Source organism: Apodemus sylvaticus, chromosome 23, assembly GCF_947179515.1.
Source record: "Apodemus sylvaticus chromosome 23, mApoSyl1.1, whole genome shotgun sequence".
Classification (NCBI taxonomy): domain Eukaryota; kingdom Metazoa; phylum Chordata; class Mammalia; order Rodentia; family Muridae; genus Apodemus; species Apodemus sylvaticus.
The window spans coordinates 32,733,538-32,749,243 of NC_067494.1; the positions used below are offsets into that span (position 1 = coordinate 32,733,538).

A 15,706-nucleotide genomic window follows, 5' to 3' on the forward strand; every position below is an offset into this window, starting at 1 on the left:
GTCTGGCCTTCAACCTCATATAACAACCTTCCTTCCACTCTCCAAATTGTCAGGCAATCTCTTAATTTTTATGCTCTTATGACACTATCCCACAGCTCAGCATCCCCACAGGGGATTCTCAATGTCTTAATCTCAGCAACCAAGCCCCTACAAAAGGAAGTGATCTGTATCATTTGTCCACAACATGATCTGCTAATCTTTCAGGGTAGCAATGAAGAATCAAATTCTCCCTCCATGGAAAGAAAAATCAAAATATCTAGAATTTAAGCTTATCCTTGAGTAGCAAATAAGTGAGACTCAGACTGCCATTTTTTATTTGGCTTCGACAATTACTGGAGGCTAACCCCTAATCTACTCTTCTAACTGCTGCCCTGGCTACCTCTCCAGTGGTGTACCCCAGACACTTGCTGTTTCTCCTGGACACGGGCTTTTCTCCAGCTCTCCTCATGTAGGCTTCCTCTCCCCCCTCTTTCTCCTTCTTCCATATCCTCTTCCCAGCTCACCACAAAACAATCTACCTATAAACCCTCCAGTAACTGGCTAAAGCCAGTTTTATTTAATGGATAGCTATAAATCAAGGTACAAAGCTTACACAACAAAAGAGTGTAAATGTGAGAAGTCAGTCATAGGCTTAGACCGTCCAATACAGAATTAATGTTATAATACAATAGGGACAGACCAAACCTCACTGGAAATATTCTTTTATAATAACCAGAGTCTATTGCTTGGAATCTGACTCAGTACCTCAATATATCTCGTGAAATTAGAGTGTGTATCTAACCAATTCTCACGCCTCACGCCAGTAGTTGAATAATGGTTCTACGAAACTTAATATCTAAGAAGACAAGAGATGTTTCCCTCGTATCCAAATACAAACACAAATATGGACAGAAAGAAGGCCAGGTAATATCTCGGAATTAGTACTAAAGGATCCCATATTCTGCTCAGGAATATTTCCTCTTGGGAAGTCACTAGCTGTCTATCCTTTTCGCACATGTGTGTATATAGACATGTGTGCATGCTCGTTTGCATATGTATGGAGATTACAAATTTCCTTTCCATGTCACTCCTCCAGATGCCATGCACACTGTGCTTTGAGTCACTTTGTACTGAAACTCACCAATTCAACTATTCCAGCTGAGGAGGAAGTCTCAGAGATGCACCTCTCTCTCTCTATATCCCCTGTACTGTAATTACAAACATGTGTCATTGCAGTGTGCATGGGTTCTGAGGAGGGAACTCAGGTGCTCATGCTTAGGAGAGGCAAGCACTATATGAGTGAGCAGTGTCTTTGTTCCTTTGTTCATCACTAAAATGTTTGTATCATTATGGGTCACTAAATGTGACATTTCTGTGCATATGCCAAATCTCCCTGGGAGTTCCTGGCATGGCAGTTATTAGTTGAGGACTGTTAGTGTCACCTGTTCCTAACACGAACTCTGGGCACTGTGGGTCCCTACAGATCGCACCATTCGAGAAATCATCTTTTACTTACTATATAACTCATCTTTCTTACTCAAGCAGACATTTCTCTTAGTTTTCTTTTGTATGGTATAAATTCATAGGATAGTATAGTTTTATAGCCATCTTATACATGAATAATCATAGATGTGTGATATGAGGGTTCCTCACTTCTTTTTAGCCTTTATTATTTATTTTTGATAACCCACTCCCTGTGAGAGGCTGATGGACGGCTCTCCTGTTCCTATCACCTTGTTTAGATCTCACCCTGAACAGTGTGAGGCTACAATGTTGTGGTGAGTTAGGAACTGGGTCAGTGGAGTAAACTTAGTCTATGTTGACCAGGGTTTAGTAGGGATGCTGAATGTTCTTCCTATCAGCAAACATTTCATTTATTTAAAAAAAAGATAGGGTATTTTGAATTTCTTTGCAAATGGACTATTTACTCACTAGAAAATATTGTGAGTAAAATCCTGAATCAGTGACCTATTCCAGGAAAACTGGTGCTCACATATATATGTGAACTTACCATCTTCATCCAATTCACAGGATGTAATTAGCAAGTACTCCTAATTATCTTTGACTACTGTCTCCTGGTCAACCTCTTGCTCTTACTTCCGTCTCAATTACTAGATAAACTCTCAGATCACACATTGTATACCACAGAGTTATCATATGTACTTAGATCACAGATCTGCATTAAAGAGTGAACCAGTTGCCATTAGAGTTAACAAAGACCAGACTGGAGGCAGAGACAGAGGATCCTAGTCCCACAGACAGACTCCATGCAGGTGGTTAGAGAGCTGCTAAGGAAGGTAGTGGAGAGCTGCAGGGCTGCAGGACTGCACCAGGCCTCAGGACTGAGTAAACAGCAGAGGAGAGGTGCGGGACCCCAGGATCCAGCAGGTGAGATGCAGACCCACATTAGCATGGAGCAGCAGATGAACTGTCAGCCAGTGATTCAAGCAGGAGGCATTAGCAATGTGGATGGAGCTGAAGCCTGAAGATTTTCAGGAGTTTTCTGCGAGCAGGCTCCTGACCACACAAATAGCCAGAGGGCAAGTTTGTAGGGGCCATAATCATGGCAGGGGACTTCACCTCTTTAGGGGTCCAGGTGAGGGTGAGATATCCTCAGACCTGCTTCTCTGAGATGATCTGAGATGCACATGTGTTCTCAACTTCAAACCTATTTTGATAAGTTCATGGGAAGCATATTTTTACTTTTGGGATTAAGTTAATTATCAACATCTGCATCATGGATGGTACCTGACTGACATGTCTGTGTTTAAAGTGAGGTTCCATGTTCTCCAATGTCTGCATTACACTCAGAAGTGAGCAAAGTGCTTTCATAAAATGGAGTCACTCAGGGCAAGCCATTGTGAGGAGTTATTTAGAGCCAGGCCCTGCCGGATCTCCACAGTGCTATCATGGAAGCATGAAAAAGGAAAGAGACAGAGCAAGAGGAAGCCCCTGATGGCAAAGGCCTAGTGCACTCTGATGCCCTGGTGTGTGAGGCTCTGTCTGCCATCAGTCTCATGGGTTCCCATCTGTGTGGTCCAAAGTCAACAGCACAAAATTCTGAGATGCTGTAGGAAATTCATCTGCTTCATTTGCTGAACTCGTCTCGGGCAATGTCAAAGAGTCACCCAACAGAGATGGTGATGAAGACTGCACATCCTTCTGGAGAGCAAGAGGACAGAGGGTGTGGATTACAGTGTGCCCCTTGGCATCCCACTGCAGCCCCCCTCCTTCATCTGTCAGACACTCCCCCACATCACAGACCATGGAACTCAGTACAACATCCTTTTCTCTGTCATTCTTCATTCTAGATCCTTAGGCCACTCTAAGCTCTAGTATGATAAGACTTCAGATTTTTCTAGAGATGTGAGTACCCCAAAGCGATATAGTGAATTAAAAATTTAAAAACACCAGGAAACATGAAAAATCAGTAAATATGAAAGGCTAGAAAATTATACCAATGTTTCTGTCTTTGCTGGAATTTTAGCTTTCATATTTGGCTTTTGGGAGACAAGGGTTCTCCTTAGCTCCCTTGAGCTGAGTGTATTATCCACAACAGGCTTGAACTGTTATGGCAATCCTCCTGCCTCAGTTATACACATGCTAGAATGGAAGGTCTAACCAAATATCCAGGTAAATTTAAAGGATTTTATGCAATAAAAATTATTCCAAAATAATTATATTGACTTAAACATATCTCACCTAACATTAGTTGTAAACCTTTTATCAGTCTATGCTGATTGGGAAATTTTAGAATATATTAAAATAAAACATTGGCATCTTCATCACGAATCTGTATTCTGACTCTTGACTGCATTTGTGAAAACTGAACAATGACCGCAGAGGGCTCTCAGATCCCTTTATCTGCATGAACACAGGTGACGTCAGCTTCAGAGGACAGAAACATTGGAATCATAGTTTCCCAAGCACTGACTTGGGCCTAGGTAGAGAAAGCAAGTTAAATGAATGGATTTTTTTTTTTTTTTTTTTTTTGGTTCTTTTGAGAAGATGTGACTATGCAGCCCAGACTGACCTTGTTTTTGGAGATAGGGTTTCTCTGTGTAGCCCTGGCTCTCCTGGAACTCTAGAGACCAGGCTGGCCTCAAATACAAAGATCTGCCTCCCTTTGCTTCCCAAGGTATAGGATTAAAGGCATGAGCCACCACTGCCCTGTCCAGGCTGAACTTTGTAATTCTCTTGCCTCAGCCTCCTCAGTACTGGGATTACAGCTCAGTCCATCAATGTCAACTCCTTGAATCATCTGATCATTCTGTCCTAGGCTGGGAGCTACTAATATACAGACTTGGCCCTAGGTATAAGAATTATTGTGCTGAACTATATCATCCTCAGAAAGCAAATTTATTTTAATAACAGTCTTCAGGGAAGGTTTTGTTGTTTAGGAGGAGGAATTGCCTCATCTCCATTTTCTTTTATCTTATTTACATTGTTGGTTCTTGGATTCTCCCTCATCTCAGGAGGACTTTTCTGTTCCACCCTGCTTCTCTGATTGTAGACTTTCGCTGACTCTGCTAGCATCCTGTGTCCAACAACACTCATCTCCAACATTGCTATGAAGAGGCAGCTCAAGACTAAGAAGGAACATCATTCTTGAAGACAGACAGGCACAGTGATGGACAGGGGCTCGGAGGAGACCATTGGGCCGTGTTTCCTATGTCCTCATCAGCCTCATACTACCAAGAACAAGAGTGAGATCCCAGTCTGTTTCCTACCTTTCTTTCATATAAGTGTCTTCTTGATACATAACAGGATCCTGAGATGATCAATCCCATAAACAACATTGCTGCTAATGTGGATCCAATAATAACCAAGGCATTGTCAGATGTATGCTGGATCCTATCCACGGTCTTTATTGTTTTTTCTTTAAAAGATAAGAAAAAATAGTGATAAAGCTATAGACACATGTCCATCAGCAAGTTCTCTCTCTAGGTAGGCCAAGGAACTTCTTTGTGAGAACTATTACAACATATTCTGTTTTAGTCATATTCGGGGCAGTATGTCATAGCACGTGGTCTTTGAAGTTCATCAAACCCATTCCAACGTTTTAGTTTCTCTTCTTGCTGCCTTTAGATGGGACTGTAGAACTCTTTGCTACCATATCTACTTCTGGGCCACAATCCTTCTCAAATAGGTCATTGACCAATAAACAAGTTGGTTCCTGGGCATGGGATATTGCTGTGACAGACTATGTGCTTGTGTGCCAAATGAGGACTGCGATTGGATTAGGGAAGGAGTTAAACATCTTAAGCAGGAGTCAGTGGGCTGTAGTAGTAGGAGCATGGGACACAAGAGTACCTGGAGCAGTAATGATTAGGATGGCCCCGTGCAAAGGTTTCAGAGGAGAAAAATTAAGAGTTTGGATTAATGGGTTTGACAGAGATGTGAAGACATTTTAGTATGGATTGGGTTGTGTGGTTGTTAGTGGTCACTTCTATACAGATCTCTAATGAAAAGCAGCAAGTTGTCCGGGAATAAGTAAGAAAAAAAAACAATATACAGTTTGAGGAAGGAAGGAGAACCAGGAAGTATAGTCAGAAAGGTCAGTGCTCAATGAGATTTTTAAAATGTAAAGAAAAGCCTGATTCTAAAATGAATGAAAGGAGTTGTGGCCTTAGGGAAAGACTTCCATCACCTAGGCTTCCAATCTGTTAAAAGGAATTAAAAAGATGACTACTTTATCAAGGAAACTATCAAATACATAAAGCTGAAGAAAGTCTATTTGAATTAGTGGGCCATGTTTCACCCTAAGCAAGCAGCAAATCTTGGCAGCCTTGGCCATGTGGTTCTGGATTTAGAGTCAAGGATAGAAGGAGAGGCTGTGGAATCTCGCTTCTCAGCTCAATAAGGCTGCTGAGGTCAGGTGTGTGCCAGGGATGCCCTTGTATGGAGGCCAAGAGAGGCCAGTGTGGGAAACTGTGAAGATGAAGTATGGATTATCCTAAAGACACCAGGAATTTGGAGATGCTAGAGTCATGGGACACCTGCCAAGGAGATCTGCTAACAAGAGGAGATCCAGCCTAGGGACAGAAGTCCTTTGCAGGTAAACAAAGCTGATAGGATTTGGCATTCAGAAGAACATTTTACCATCAGACATGGAGATGCATGATTTGAAGTTTGACCTGCTGGTCATCCATTTTAATTTAGTCAAGTATTTCCTTGCTACGATCTGTTTTCTCCCTTCTGGAATGAAAATGTATAATCTCTGCAATTGTATGTTGGAAGTATGCATCTGCATTTTCATTTTAATCTTACAGGGTATTACTGTGAAGAGGTTGCATTGAGTCTTAAGAGATTTTGACCTTTTAGAAGGGATTGAGACTGTGATAGACTGTGCAATTGTTGAAGGCAGAATGAATGCAGTTTTACATTATGATATGGTGACAAGCCTATAGGGCCCAGGGAGTGGAAGGCAGTGGTTACAATAGGAATGGTGCCTATAGACTCAAATATTTGAATGCTGGGTTTTAAGGGAATGGCACTATGAGAGGAGGTTGTGTGGCATGTTAAGGGTAGCTATGACTGTTTAGGAGGATGTGAATCCCAGGAGAAGGACTTTGAGGTTTCAAAAAGCACATTTCTAACCCAGAGCCTGTTCCTTTGGATCTGGATGTGGAATTGTCAGTTACCATAAATGCCTATGTACCACAATGATCCCAACCATGAGGATAATGACCTAAAGCTCTAGAACCGAAGCATGCCTCAATTAAATGCTCTCTTTTATCAGAGATGCAATAGTCAGTAGTATATCTTTACAGCAACAGAACACTGAGCAAGACAACATTTCCCTTTAAGTGGGTTTTGACGAGAGTGTTTTATCACAGCAACAGAATGAATCTAGAACAACACAATGCCAAATCCCTTGGACCTAATGCAGCCTTCTGGGAATGTCTTCCTGGAACTGGTCAGAGGATTGACCTCAGTACAAGACAGAGAAAACCTAAGATGACAAAGTATAGAAGTTGAAGACTTGTGATCAAACATGTCAGAGATGCTCATGTACCCAAGAGAATGGAACAGCAAAGAGTTCCAGGAAATGTGCAGAGTCCGTGTTGCTCTATGGGATGAGGGAGCTGCCATATTGAGAAGGACAATGAGAATGACCACTGAGAAGGACACCAGCATTGATGGAAGCTCAGGATTGATGCTGATGGCTCAAGGCTGGGGGTGGAGTTAGGAGACTGTATTCCTGGGTCCCAGCAGATATGGAACAGAAAAATCCCATCATACTGACTGTCAGGAGCAGTCATATCAAGGACAGTGGTCCACTGAGGAGGAAGGGAGGAAGGAACAGCCTGGGGCCTGACTGCATAAGTGGGGCATGGCCAACAGAACCCAAAGATCTTAAAAGCAGATAGATGGTTAGCCAACCTGCATCTGGATTGGCTAGCCCTCCCATGATTCTCAAGCTAAAATCAGATGTAATGGCTGAAGTGACTGCTAGACATATATTTTGATTCTCTCAGTGCCTTAGCTTATACCCAGAAAGATTATCTGTCCACACCTTTGAGCCAGCTCTGAGGCTGCGCCTCCACCTACTCCTCATAATTACCTACAGGCAACAGGGTACTCCTGAATAGACAACAGAAACAGAGTCTTTTACCCCTTTGGAAAAGACTTTACCTAGTTGGGCTGACTACACCCATTGCCCTTAAGGCAGACAGAATCATCACCTGAACTCACCACACCCAAAATTGCCTAAGAGAGACCCTCCTCCTTCAGACTCTGAGAACATTTTACCCAGATGGCAGGTTGTCAAGGACAAAGACAATGTCTTGAAACTCAAATTGCAAATCTTATTCTTCTAGTAGCCTTGCTTTTAACCAATAGCTGCTCGTCCTCTACCATCCGTCTCCAGCCTTATGACCTAACTTGGATTTCCTATAATGCCCCTATGGGTGACATCCTTCAGCAGGTGCATGGAGTAGCTCAACAGGTACCTGGCCTCCCCACCTCACCTTCGACATCTAGGATCTTGTGGCAGTTACCTGGGCTAGTGTCCACCTAAGGGAACATTATTTTTATGTATGCCAGGGAATAAAAATAGTAATAAAAAGCAGAGAATAAAATGTGGAGGGGCTCACCATTACTATTGTAGATCATGAGACTGCATGAGTATGGTTATTTGGTGGGCAATTCCAGTAGAGGTCAAATTTATTCAGGACAACTGCCCCCCAAAATCACTGAAGGATGGGTTTGGCCTAGTACGAAAATTCTCCAACCCACAATATCAGAAACAAAACAAATTTAATCCCATTCCTCATAAAATTCACCCAATAAGGAAAGGCAGCTATGGGATAGGGAATAGAAACAACTTGGGGGTTAAGGACCCACACTAACTCATGTTCAGGAACTGGGAATTTATTTTCCATTTGTCTTGTCAGAGAAACATGGTTCCTCCTGAAAGAGTTAACTCAGAAACTTGAAAGGGTGAGGGGCATTCCTCAGACTGTCCCATCCCAAAGGACAGTCAACAGGGTTCCCTGGACCACCTAGGGGAAAATGAGGGACAAGAGACACAAGAGACAGACAGTATTCTGAACAAGCTGTCAAATTTTATTGTTTTACACACCCCAATATAAAGCAAAGCAAGCGGCATGTAGGGAGGGCGTATGAGGGGGCAAACAGTATCCCTGGGGAACAGTCTCTCACAGGACAAGCATTGTCTTTAAACTTTGTCTCAAGGAAGTCGTCTCTTAAATTGTTTCTCAGAATCTCATGGGAAAGATGGCTGGATTTCAAGGATGCTGGCAAGCTAAAATGATCATGAGCAAGTGAAATGGAAAGAGATTGCTATAGTAACCTAACTACAGGTGAGCTCAGTTTGCTCTATCCAACTCAGGTGAGGTACTCATGCCCTAAGCTTGGTGTGTTTGCTAGCTTTAGGCTGACTACAGAGAAGCTACAGTCATTTGAGAGGAGGGAACCTCAATTCAGAAAATGCCTCCATAAAATCAGGATGTGGTACTTGTTTCGGCAGAACATAAACTAAAATGTAATAATAAGGAGAAGAATACCATGGCCCCTAGAAAAAGATGACATGCAAATGCACAAAGCATACCATATTTTTACCAAATAGTCACCGGAGGCAGGGAGAAATAGAGACCTGATTAGGAGAGGGGAGTGGGAAGAGAAAAGGGAGACAGGATCATAAATGGGCAGAGACAGCAGAAAAACCCAAAAGGCCAGGAGAATGAATGCAAATATGCAGCTGTGGAGGGTGGAGTGAGGTGGCAGGAAACCAAAAGAAAGACCCAGAGTCCTGGAATGTGAGAGGCACCCAGGACTCAATAGGGATGACCTTAGCCAAAATGCCCAAGAGTGGGGAGATGGAACCTGAAGAGACCACCTCTAGTAGTTAGACAGGGCCCCCAATAGAGGGATGGGGACACCAACCCTCCTTCAAAGTTTTTTGACCCTGAATTGTGTCTGTCTTAAAGAAATGCAGGGGCAATAGTGGAGGAGAGATTGAAGGAATGGCCAAGCAGTGTCAGATCCAGCTTGGGATCCATCCCATGGACAGGCACCAAACGTTAACATCATTACTGATTCCATTTTGTACTTGCAGACACAAGGTTAGCATGGCTGTCCTCTGAGAGGCTTAGTTAGATATGGACTGAGACAGATGCAAATACTTACAGCCAACCATTGGACTGAGGTCTCTAGTGACATCCTAAGCCAGGCATCTGCCAGCTCCACATACAGTCCTAACCCCAGGTCCAACCTGACCCTGCTCTAGGATTCCCCTCTATGATCCCATTCAAGCCAGAAATTGAAGTCCCAAGTTGGGGTCAGTTGCAGCCTGATATGACCTTGCAGGGGGCATGGGTGGGTAGACGATTACTCTGGATTTTTTGGTGGGATACATTCAAATTCTGTTCATTACCTGGTTCGGTCTGCATCTTGCCTGATGTTTCACCTTTCAGCAACATCTGCTATTTGCCCAACTCTTTGTGTCTCTCCCCATCAGTAAACAGGTATCCTTAAGAACAGATATGAGTCAGGCATTCTATTGTTTCCATGTGTGGTGTGCAGCAGGTGATAAGAATATTGTATTAGTGGGAGCACCCACTGCCCTAAGCAAAACCACAACATTTTCCCTGTGGGCGATGGTAGTGATGTTGCTGGGACTGTGCCCATGGTGGCTGCTGGCATTCAGCCCTGCTGGCATGAGGACTTTGCATGCCAGTTATTATGAATTTGAACTATGTTCTTTTCTTGTTAACATGGCATCACACTGTGCTGCTCATATTGGTCTCAAACTCACGACCCTCACACCACAGCCTTGGTAGTATTGAAATGAGAGTCTTACCAATTAGGATGAGGGGTCTGAGAACTTCCCATTCTCTAAGCAGCAGTTAGCAGAGGTGGGCTATTTTTTTTAGCACAGGGGATTGGAGGTTGAGATCCCTCACCTCAGAAGTGACTTAGCTCATTTATGACTACTGGGCTTAATGGCAAGAAAGGACACTTTTACAAAAACAATTCTTTCTTTTCCTGCTCTGGCTACTGTGAGGCAAACAGATTGTTTTACCAGGTACTTCCTGCTGTGATGCTCTGCCTCACCATAGGCCTAACACATGGAAACAGCTACCCATGCACTGTGAACTCCGAAACAGTGAGCCAGAAGGAAACTTTTCTTTATCACATGATTAGCTTGGTAATTTTGTCACTGCAGCAGAAATCTAAGGTGGAGCCATGGAGATAAAGCTGGAGTGTCCCTGATCTCACATGGTCCAGACACCTTTGCTATGTGTTTGTGGGAAGCACTTGGAGAAGTTTGGAGATGCACCCTGCTGGAGAACTGGGAAATGTTCTAATGAAGCAAATTGACATTGTGATAGAGACTTGATCATAGTGATAGGACTGAGGATTCTGATTGGAATCAGACTAGAGGGTACTCCTAGTGTAATATATCTTGGCAAGCATCATACATGCAAAAAAAACATGCACATGAACACATGCTAGTATGCACACATTAGCATGCACATACATGCACAAAAGCAAATATATAATCACACATGTGCACACACAACACAGGAACAGACACGAAGACACAGACAAATACATGTGACATATATGTTCCCTGAGAGCTTCTGAGGCAGAATCTGTATGAGGTAGAGTGCACTTTAGAGAAGAGTGTTTCCTGAAGAGATTGGTGACATAAAGAAGACAAGGGCTTAATAGCGGGACAAGTGGAAGCATGGTGTGAGGACAACTCAGGAATCTGAGAGCCATCAGAGTGACAGGTGAACATATGAATGGCTTCAGTGCCAGTGAGATGAGGTTCTCTAGGCACTGGGAATCTATCAGGTATGATAGGGTTCAGAGTTGGCCTTGTTAGGTGATGTCCCTGTGGCAGAGCACATCTGGTCTGTGTCAGTAGAGATTGTCCTCTCACAGAAAACATCTCTTCTCTCTTTCAACAAACATCTTCCTTCTGCCCCAGATCTGATTTATTCACTAAAGGACACTTGTCTGCAATCAGGCATAAGGGAATAAGGTGGATCTTGCATCTAAAGAGGAAAAGTGAACACCTTGTCTCATACAATTATTGTCCTGTGGGTCAGGATGGACCTGTGGCTCCTCACAACCCTGGGACCCAACCCATGCCACATCTGCATGTGGAATTCCCAGGGTTACCATGCTTGCCTCTGTAGAAATGGGTCAAGCTGATGGTACCTAATGCTCTCCATGGTACTTCTGAGAATGCTTGCTGGGTCCAGAAGAAGTCCACACTTAGCTTCTACACTTCCTCTTTCAGGTACCTGAAATCTTGGTCCCTTCAAAGGCACTTTTAATGATTTGGCAGATTAGTGCCTGAACTTAATTTTCCTGGGGCTTTTGAACACCACAGGCCCAATTTTCCTATGTAAAGAAGATGCAGGGAAATCTCTGAGTTCCTCTTTCACAAACATCAATTTAATTCTCAGAGTTATGACAAATATATCAAGAAGCCTTATATCCTCTACTAAGAGTGAGGCAGGGCCATGCACCTAGTGGAGGTGTCTGATGTGAACCTGGGTAGACAGAGGGGCTCCTGTCGCTGCCGGCTTTGGACAGGCTTTCAGCCCCTGCTCTGAATAGTGATGATGTTGCGATGGCCTTGGACCACCTGGGATATCTTCATTTGCTTCCTTCCTCCTGGCTGGACTCAGGGCACTGATTGAAGCTAACAGACCCAGAACATGATGGCTTTCCAATGGGCTCCTCCTGAGGTCCATGTCTACACTTGTGTCCTCTCCAACACTGTGGCTGTAGGATGGTAGCATCGGGCATCCTCTGGTGATCTTCTAAAATGCAACAACACATGTGTGAGGGACTGAGAAACTCAGCTGCACAGGGCATCTCTCCAGCTTTTGTTAACCTGCTCCACACTGCTCCCCAAGCTGCCTCCTCCTCTGAACCTTCCTCCCCCCATCTCCTAGTTCCCACCCCATCCAACCCTCCCCACCCTCAGAATCTCCTCCTCTTCCTTCTCCCACTTCCTCTTCCTAGCATGGTCAGTACCTTCCTGTTTTCTCCTTTTTGTGCAATGTGCCAGATACTCATTATAGATGCCTTATGGCATGCTAGATCTGTTGGTAGGTTCAATTTAATCATAATCCCAGTGTCTACAGCTAGATTCCCCATTTATCCTACCATATACATACACAAAAGTATAATCTGCCAGTTGACACAGACATGAGTAAAATAGAGACATTCAAGTAAACAAATATACCTGGGTCTGGCCTGATGGTTTTCTTAGGATGCCTTCCCCTTGTTTCATTTTTGTGGGGAGATTTTCTTCTGCCTCAGACGAGATCTGTTTTGTGTTGGAATACAGCAGCACAAACTCAGGAGGTTTCTTCCCATCTTCCTGGCCCACCACTTAAACCCTCTGGGTGGGCCCCTGCTGGGTTCCGGCATATCCTTTGCTGAGGTGGTGGGGTGGTCTGCTGTGCTTTCCTTGCTCTGGCTATTCTTGGCTCCAAAGTGCATGGAGGAAATGCAGGGCGCACTCCTAGAACTTATGTGGGCTTGGCCCATTGTGGGTGTTGTCTGGAGTGTCCTGCAGGGAAGGACACCAGGCCAACTAACACTTCTTGCTCTCCTCTCTCTAGGAGTGAAATGACCTTCACTCGTGTAAGATGACCAGTGTAATGCTCGTTGCATTTCTCTACAACTTTGTTCAAGGTTGAAAGTGGCAGGATCATCAGGGGAAGGTAAAGGTGTCCTCAGTGGATTCATGGGCTTAGAACGGGTCAGGCTGTCACATTCATGTTGTTTCACAGCCTGTTGTTTCAGGAAACTATAACAGGCCATGGCCTGGTTGTATTTTTTACAAAATAGAGAGTCTTTTATATCTTCTTCTCTGAAGCCAAGGTGTCCCATGGCTTTTATAATGGCCACATCTGGGCCAAGGGTGGGCAGCTCCTCACAAGGATGCGTGAACACCTGGGAATCTTCTCTGACCCAGGGATGCTTCAGAACTTCACCAATGGTTGGCCTCTGTTTGGGGTCTGCAGTAAGTAAAAGTCTAACCAGGTCCTGGAGTTTTCTTGATAGGCGAGAGGGGACAGGATACTTTCCTGACACAACCTGTCTTCGAAAATGTAGTAAGTTGGAAGCATCAAATGGTACCCTTCCGGTGATCATAAGATACAAAAAGATACCCAGGGTCCATACATCGAGCTTGTGGCCGTCATATAGTCTGCCAAGGAGGAGCTCAGGCGCAGCAAAGGGGAAAGTCCCACAGTGATAGCTCAGCCGCTGTCCTGGCTTCACTTGGGCACTCAGCCCAAAGTCAATTACTTTTATTTTTCCATTGCTATCTATCATGATGTTGTCCGGCTTGAGATCTCTATGAACTATACCTTGGTCATGGCAATAGTTCATAGCATGTAAAATTTGTGTGAAGATTGCCCTGGCTTCATCCTCCTGCAGGTGGCCAGCCTCTAGGATGTGGTGGTAAAGTGACTTGCCCTCACACAACTCCATAATCAGGTATACTCTCTTCTCTGTCTTGATGACTTGGAACAAAGAGATAATGTTGGGGTGATTTAAAGTCATCATGCTCTCCACCTCTGATGTGACAGGATGGCACCAGTTCTCTTGCTTGGGTATCATTTTCACAGCCACGGGGGTGCCTGTGAGGCGGTGATGGGCCAACTTCACATTGGAGCGGCCTCCGTGGCTAATGGTCTTTCCAAGGATGTACTGAGAGTGAAAACTCTCTGTGTTAGAAAAGCTGGACTCAGATCTGAGGTTCTCTGAATCCTCTTTACTCCCAAAACTCATTTGGGGCAACAAGGTACAAATGCTACCTAAGAGGTAGAAAAAAGAGAAAGGGAAGAAAGAAAGCTATGATGAAAACTAAATAATGAAAAACTAAGCAAAACAGAAAACTAAAACCCTACAAAAATAACAAGAGTGGATACAAAGAAGAGTAAAGTCAAAGGAAAAGCCAAGGAAATCCAAAATAAAAAGCCCAAGGCAAAGTCAATAGGAGTGGATGCTCAGCTCACCAACACTAAGAAGGAATATTACTAATTGTGTAAAAAGAAAAAGTTATGAGAAAATGTATAAATGATCAAAGAAATTTAAAAAATCAATAATTTGAAAATCTAAGCAATATAAAATTAAATGAAAAGAGAAAAAGGAACTCCAAAGAAGCAAAACTATATAAAAGTTAAAACACTAGAGATAAAAACAAAATATAACAAACTCACCAAAATTTCTAGAATATGTGAGGAAATATAAAAACACTGAGAAAACAACTTAATGAATAATTGGGAATGATTGGGATAGGGATGTGGAAACGGATATCTCGGGATTCATACAAATGTTTGATATGTATATATAGTTCCAATCCTTAGCCATCACAGAGTTGAAAACTAATTGTAGTTTGATATTTTATCTAATTCTAATGAGATGGCCAAGGGCCCATTGCTGGTATGGGTGGATGTGGGGGATGGAAATCCTCTTCTATGCTGTCCATGGGAGGATATAAGCTGGTGTGGCCACTGTAAACAAACGTGTGGGTATTCCTCAGAAAACTAGAACTAGATGTGCCACGTGACCCAGCTGTCCCACTCCTGGGATATACTCAAGGGATTGCTTTTCTTACTGCACAGACACATGTACATCCATGGTTAGTAAACAGACTAGATGTCCATTCAGCTAAAGAATGGCTAGTGAAATGTGGTACCTTCACTCAGTGGAATGTTATTCAGCTAGAAAGAAAACTGACATCATGAAGATTCCAAGTAAATGCATGGAACTAGAGGATATTACAGTGAGCTAACCTAGACTCAAGAGAACAAACATGGCATGTTCTCAAACAGGTACATCCTTATTTGACAGATTTATTAGTACAACTCTCTTATCTTAGAGAAATTACATTTATTAGTATAACATTTGATAGTGTAACTGTCAAGTCTCAGAGAAATTTCCTTGTGCAATAACACAAAACTCACAACTGGTCAAAGACTGGAGACTAAGGGTTAACAAACCGCTCAGACAAAAATTGGGATGGCTACATTATACCTTCCCTCCCTCCCTCACTGCCTGCCTCACTCCCTCTTTCTTTCCTCCCACCCTACCTCCCTACATCCCTTCCTCCCTCACTGGCTCAGAGACTATCATGGGAAAAAGGGAACAGAGACATTGTAAGAACCACAGGTTGGGAAGAGCCAGAGCAAAATATGTTCTTTATACAACAAGACCACTG

At 43.4% G+C, this 15,706-nt stretch overlaps 2 protein-coding genes and 1 non-coding gene across 3 annotated transcripts in view; 1 reads left to right on the forward strand and 2 right to left on the reverse strand.

Annotated features, from left to right (window-relative positions):
* Positions 1 to 303: 303 nt before the first annotated feature.
* Positions 304 to 15,706, reverse strand: part of LOC127674161 (UL16-binding protein 1-like) — a 564,502-nt gene continuing 549,099 nt past the window's right edge. The window contains exon 8 of the mRNA XM_052170013.1: positions 304 to 379. The gene's annotated coding sequence lies outside the window, so the exon portion shown is untranslated. The remainder of the gene's footprint in view (positions 380 to 15,706) is intronic.
* Positions 8,959 to 9,064, forward strand: LOC127674285 (U6 spliceosomal RNA). The gene has a single exon (XR_007975335.1). It is a non-coding gene; the product is annotated as a U6 spliceosomal RNA (small nuclear RNA).
* LOC127674212 (sperm motility kinase 2B-like) lies at positions 12,760 to 14,274 on the reverse strand. The gene has a single exon (XM_052170045.1). The coding sequence runs from the start codon at positions 14,272 to 14,274 to the stop codon at positions 12,760 to 12,762; it is 1,515 nt and encodes a 504-aa protein (XP_052026005.1).

What these genes read in the sequence shown, in the direction of transcription:
- LOC127674212 (XM_052170045.1), bottom strand. Translation starts at nt 14,274, where the DNA reads ATGAGTTTTGGGAGTAAAGAGGATTCAGAGAACCTCAGATCTGAGTCC.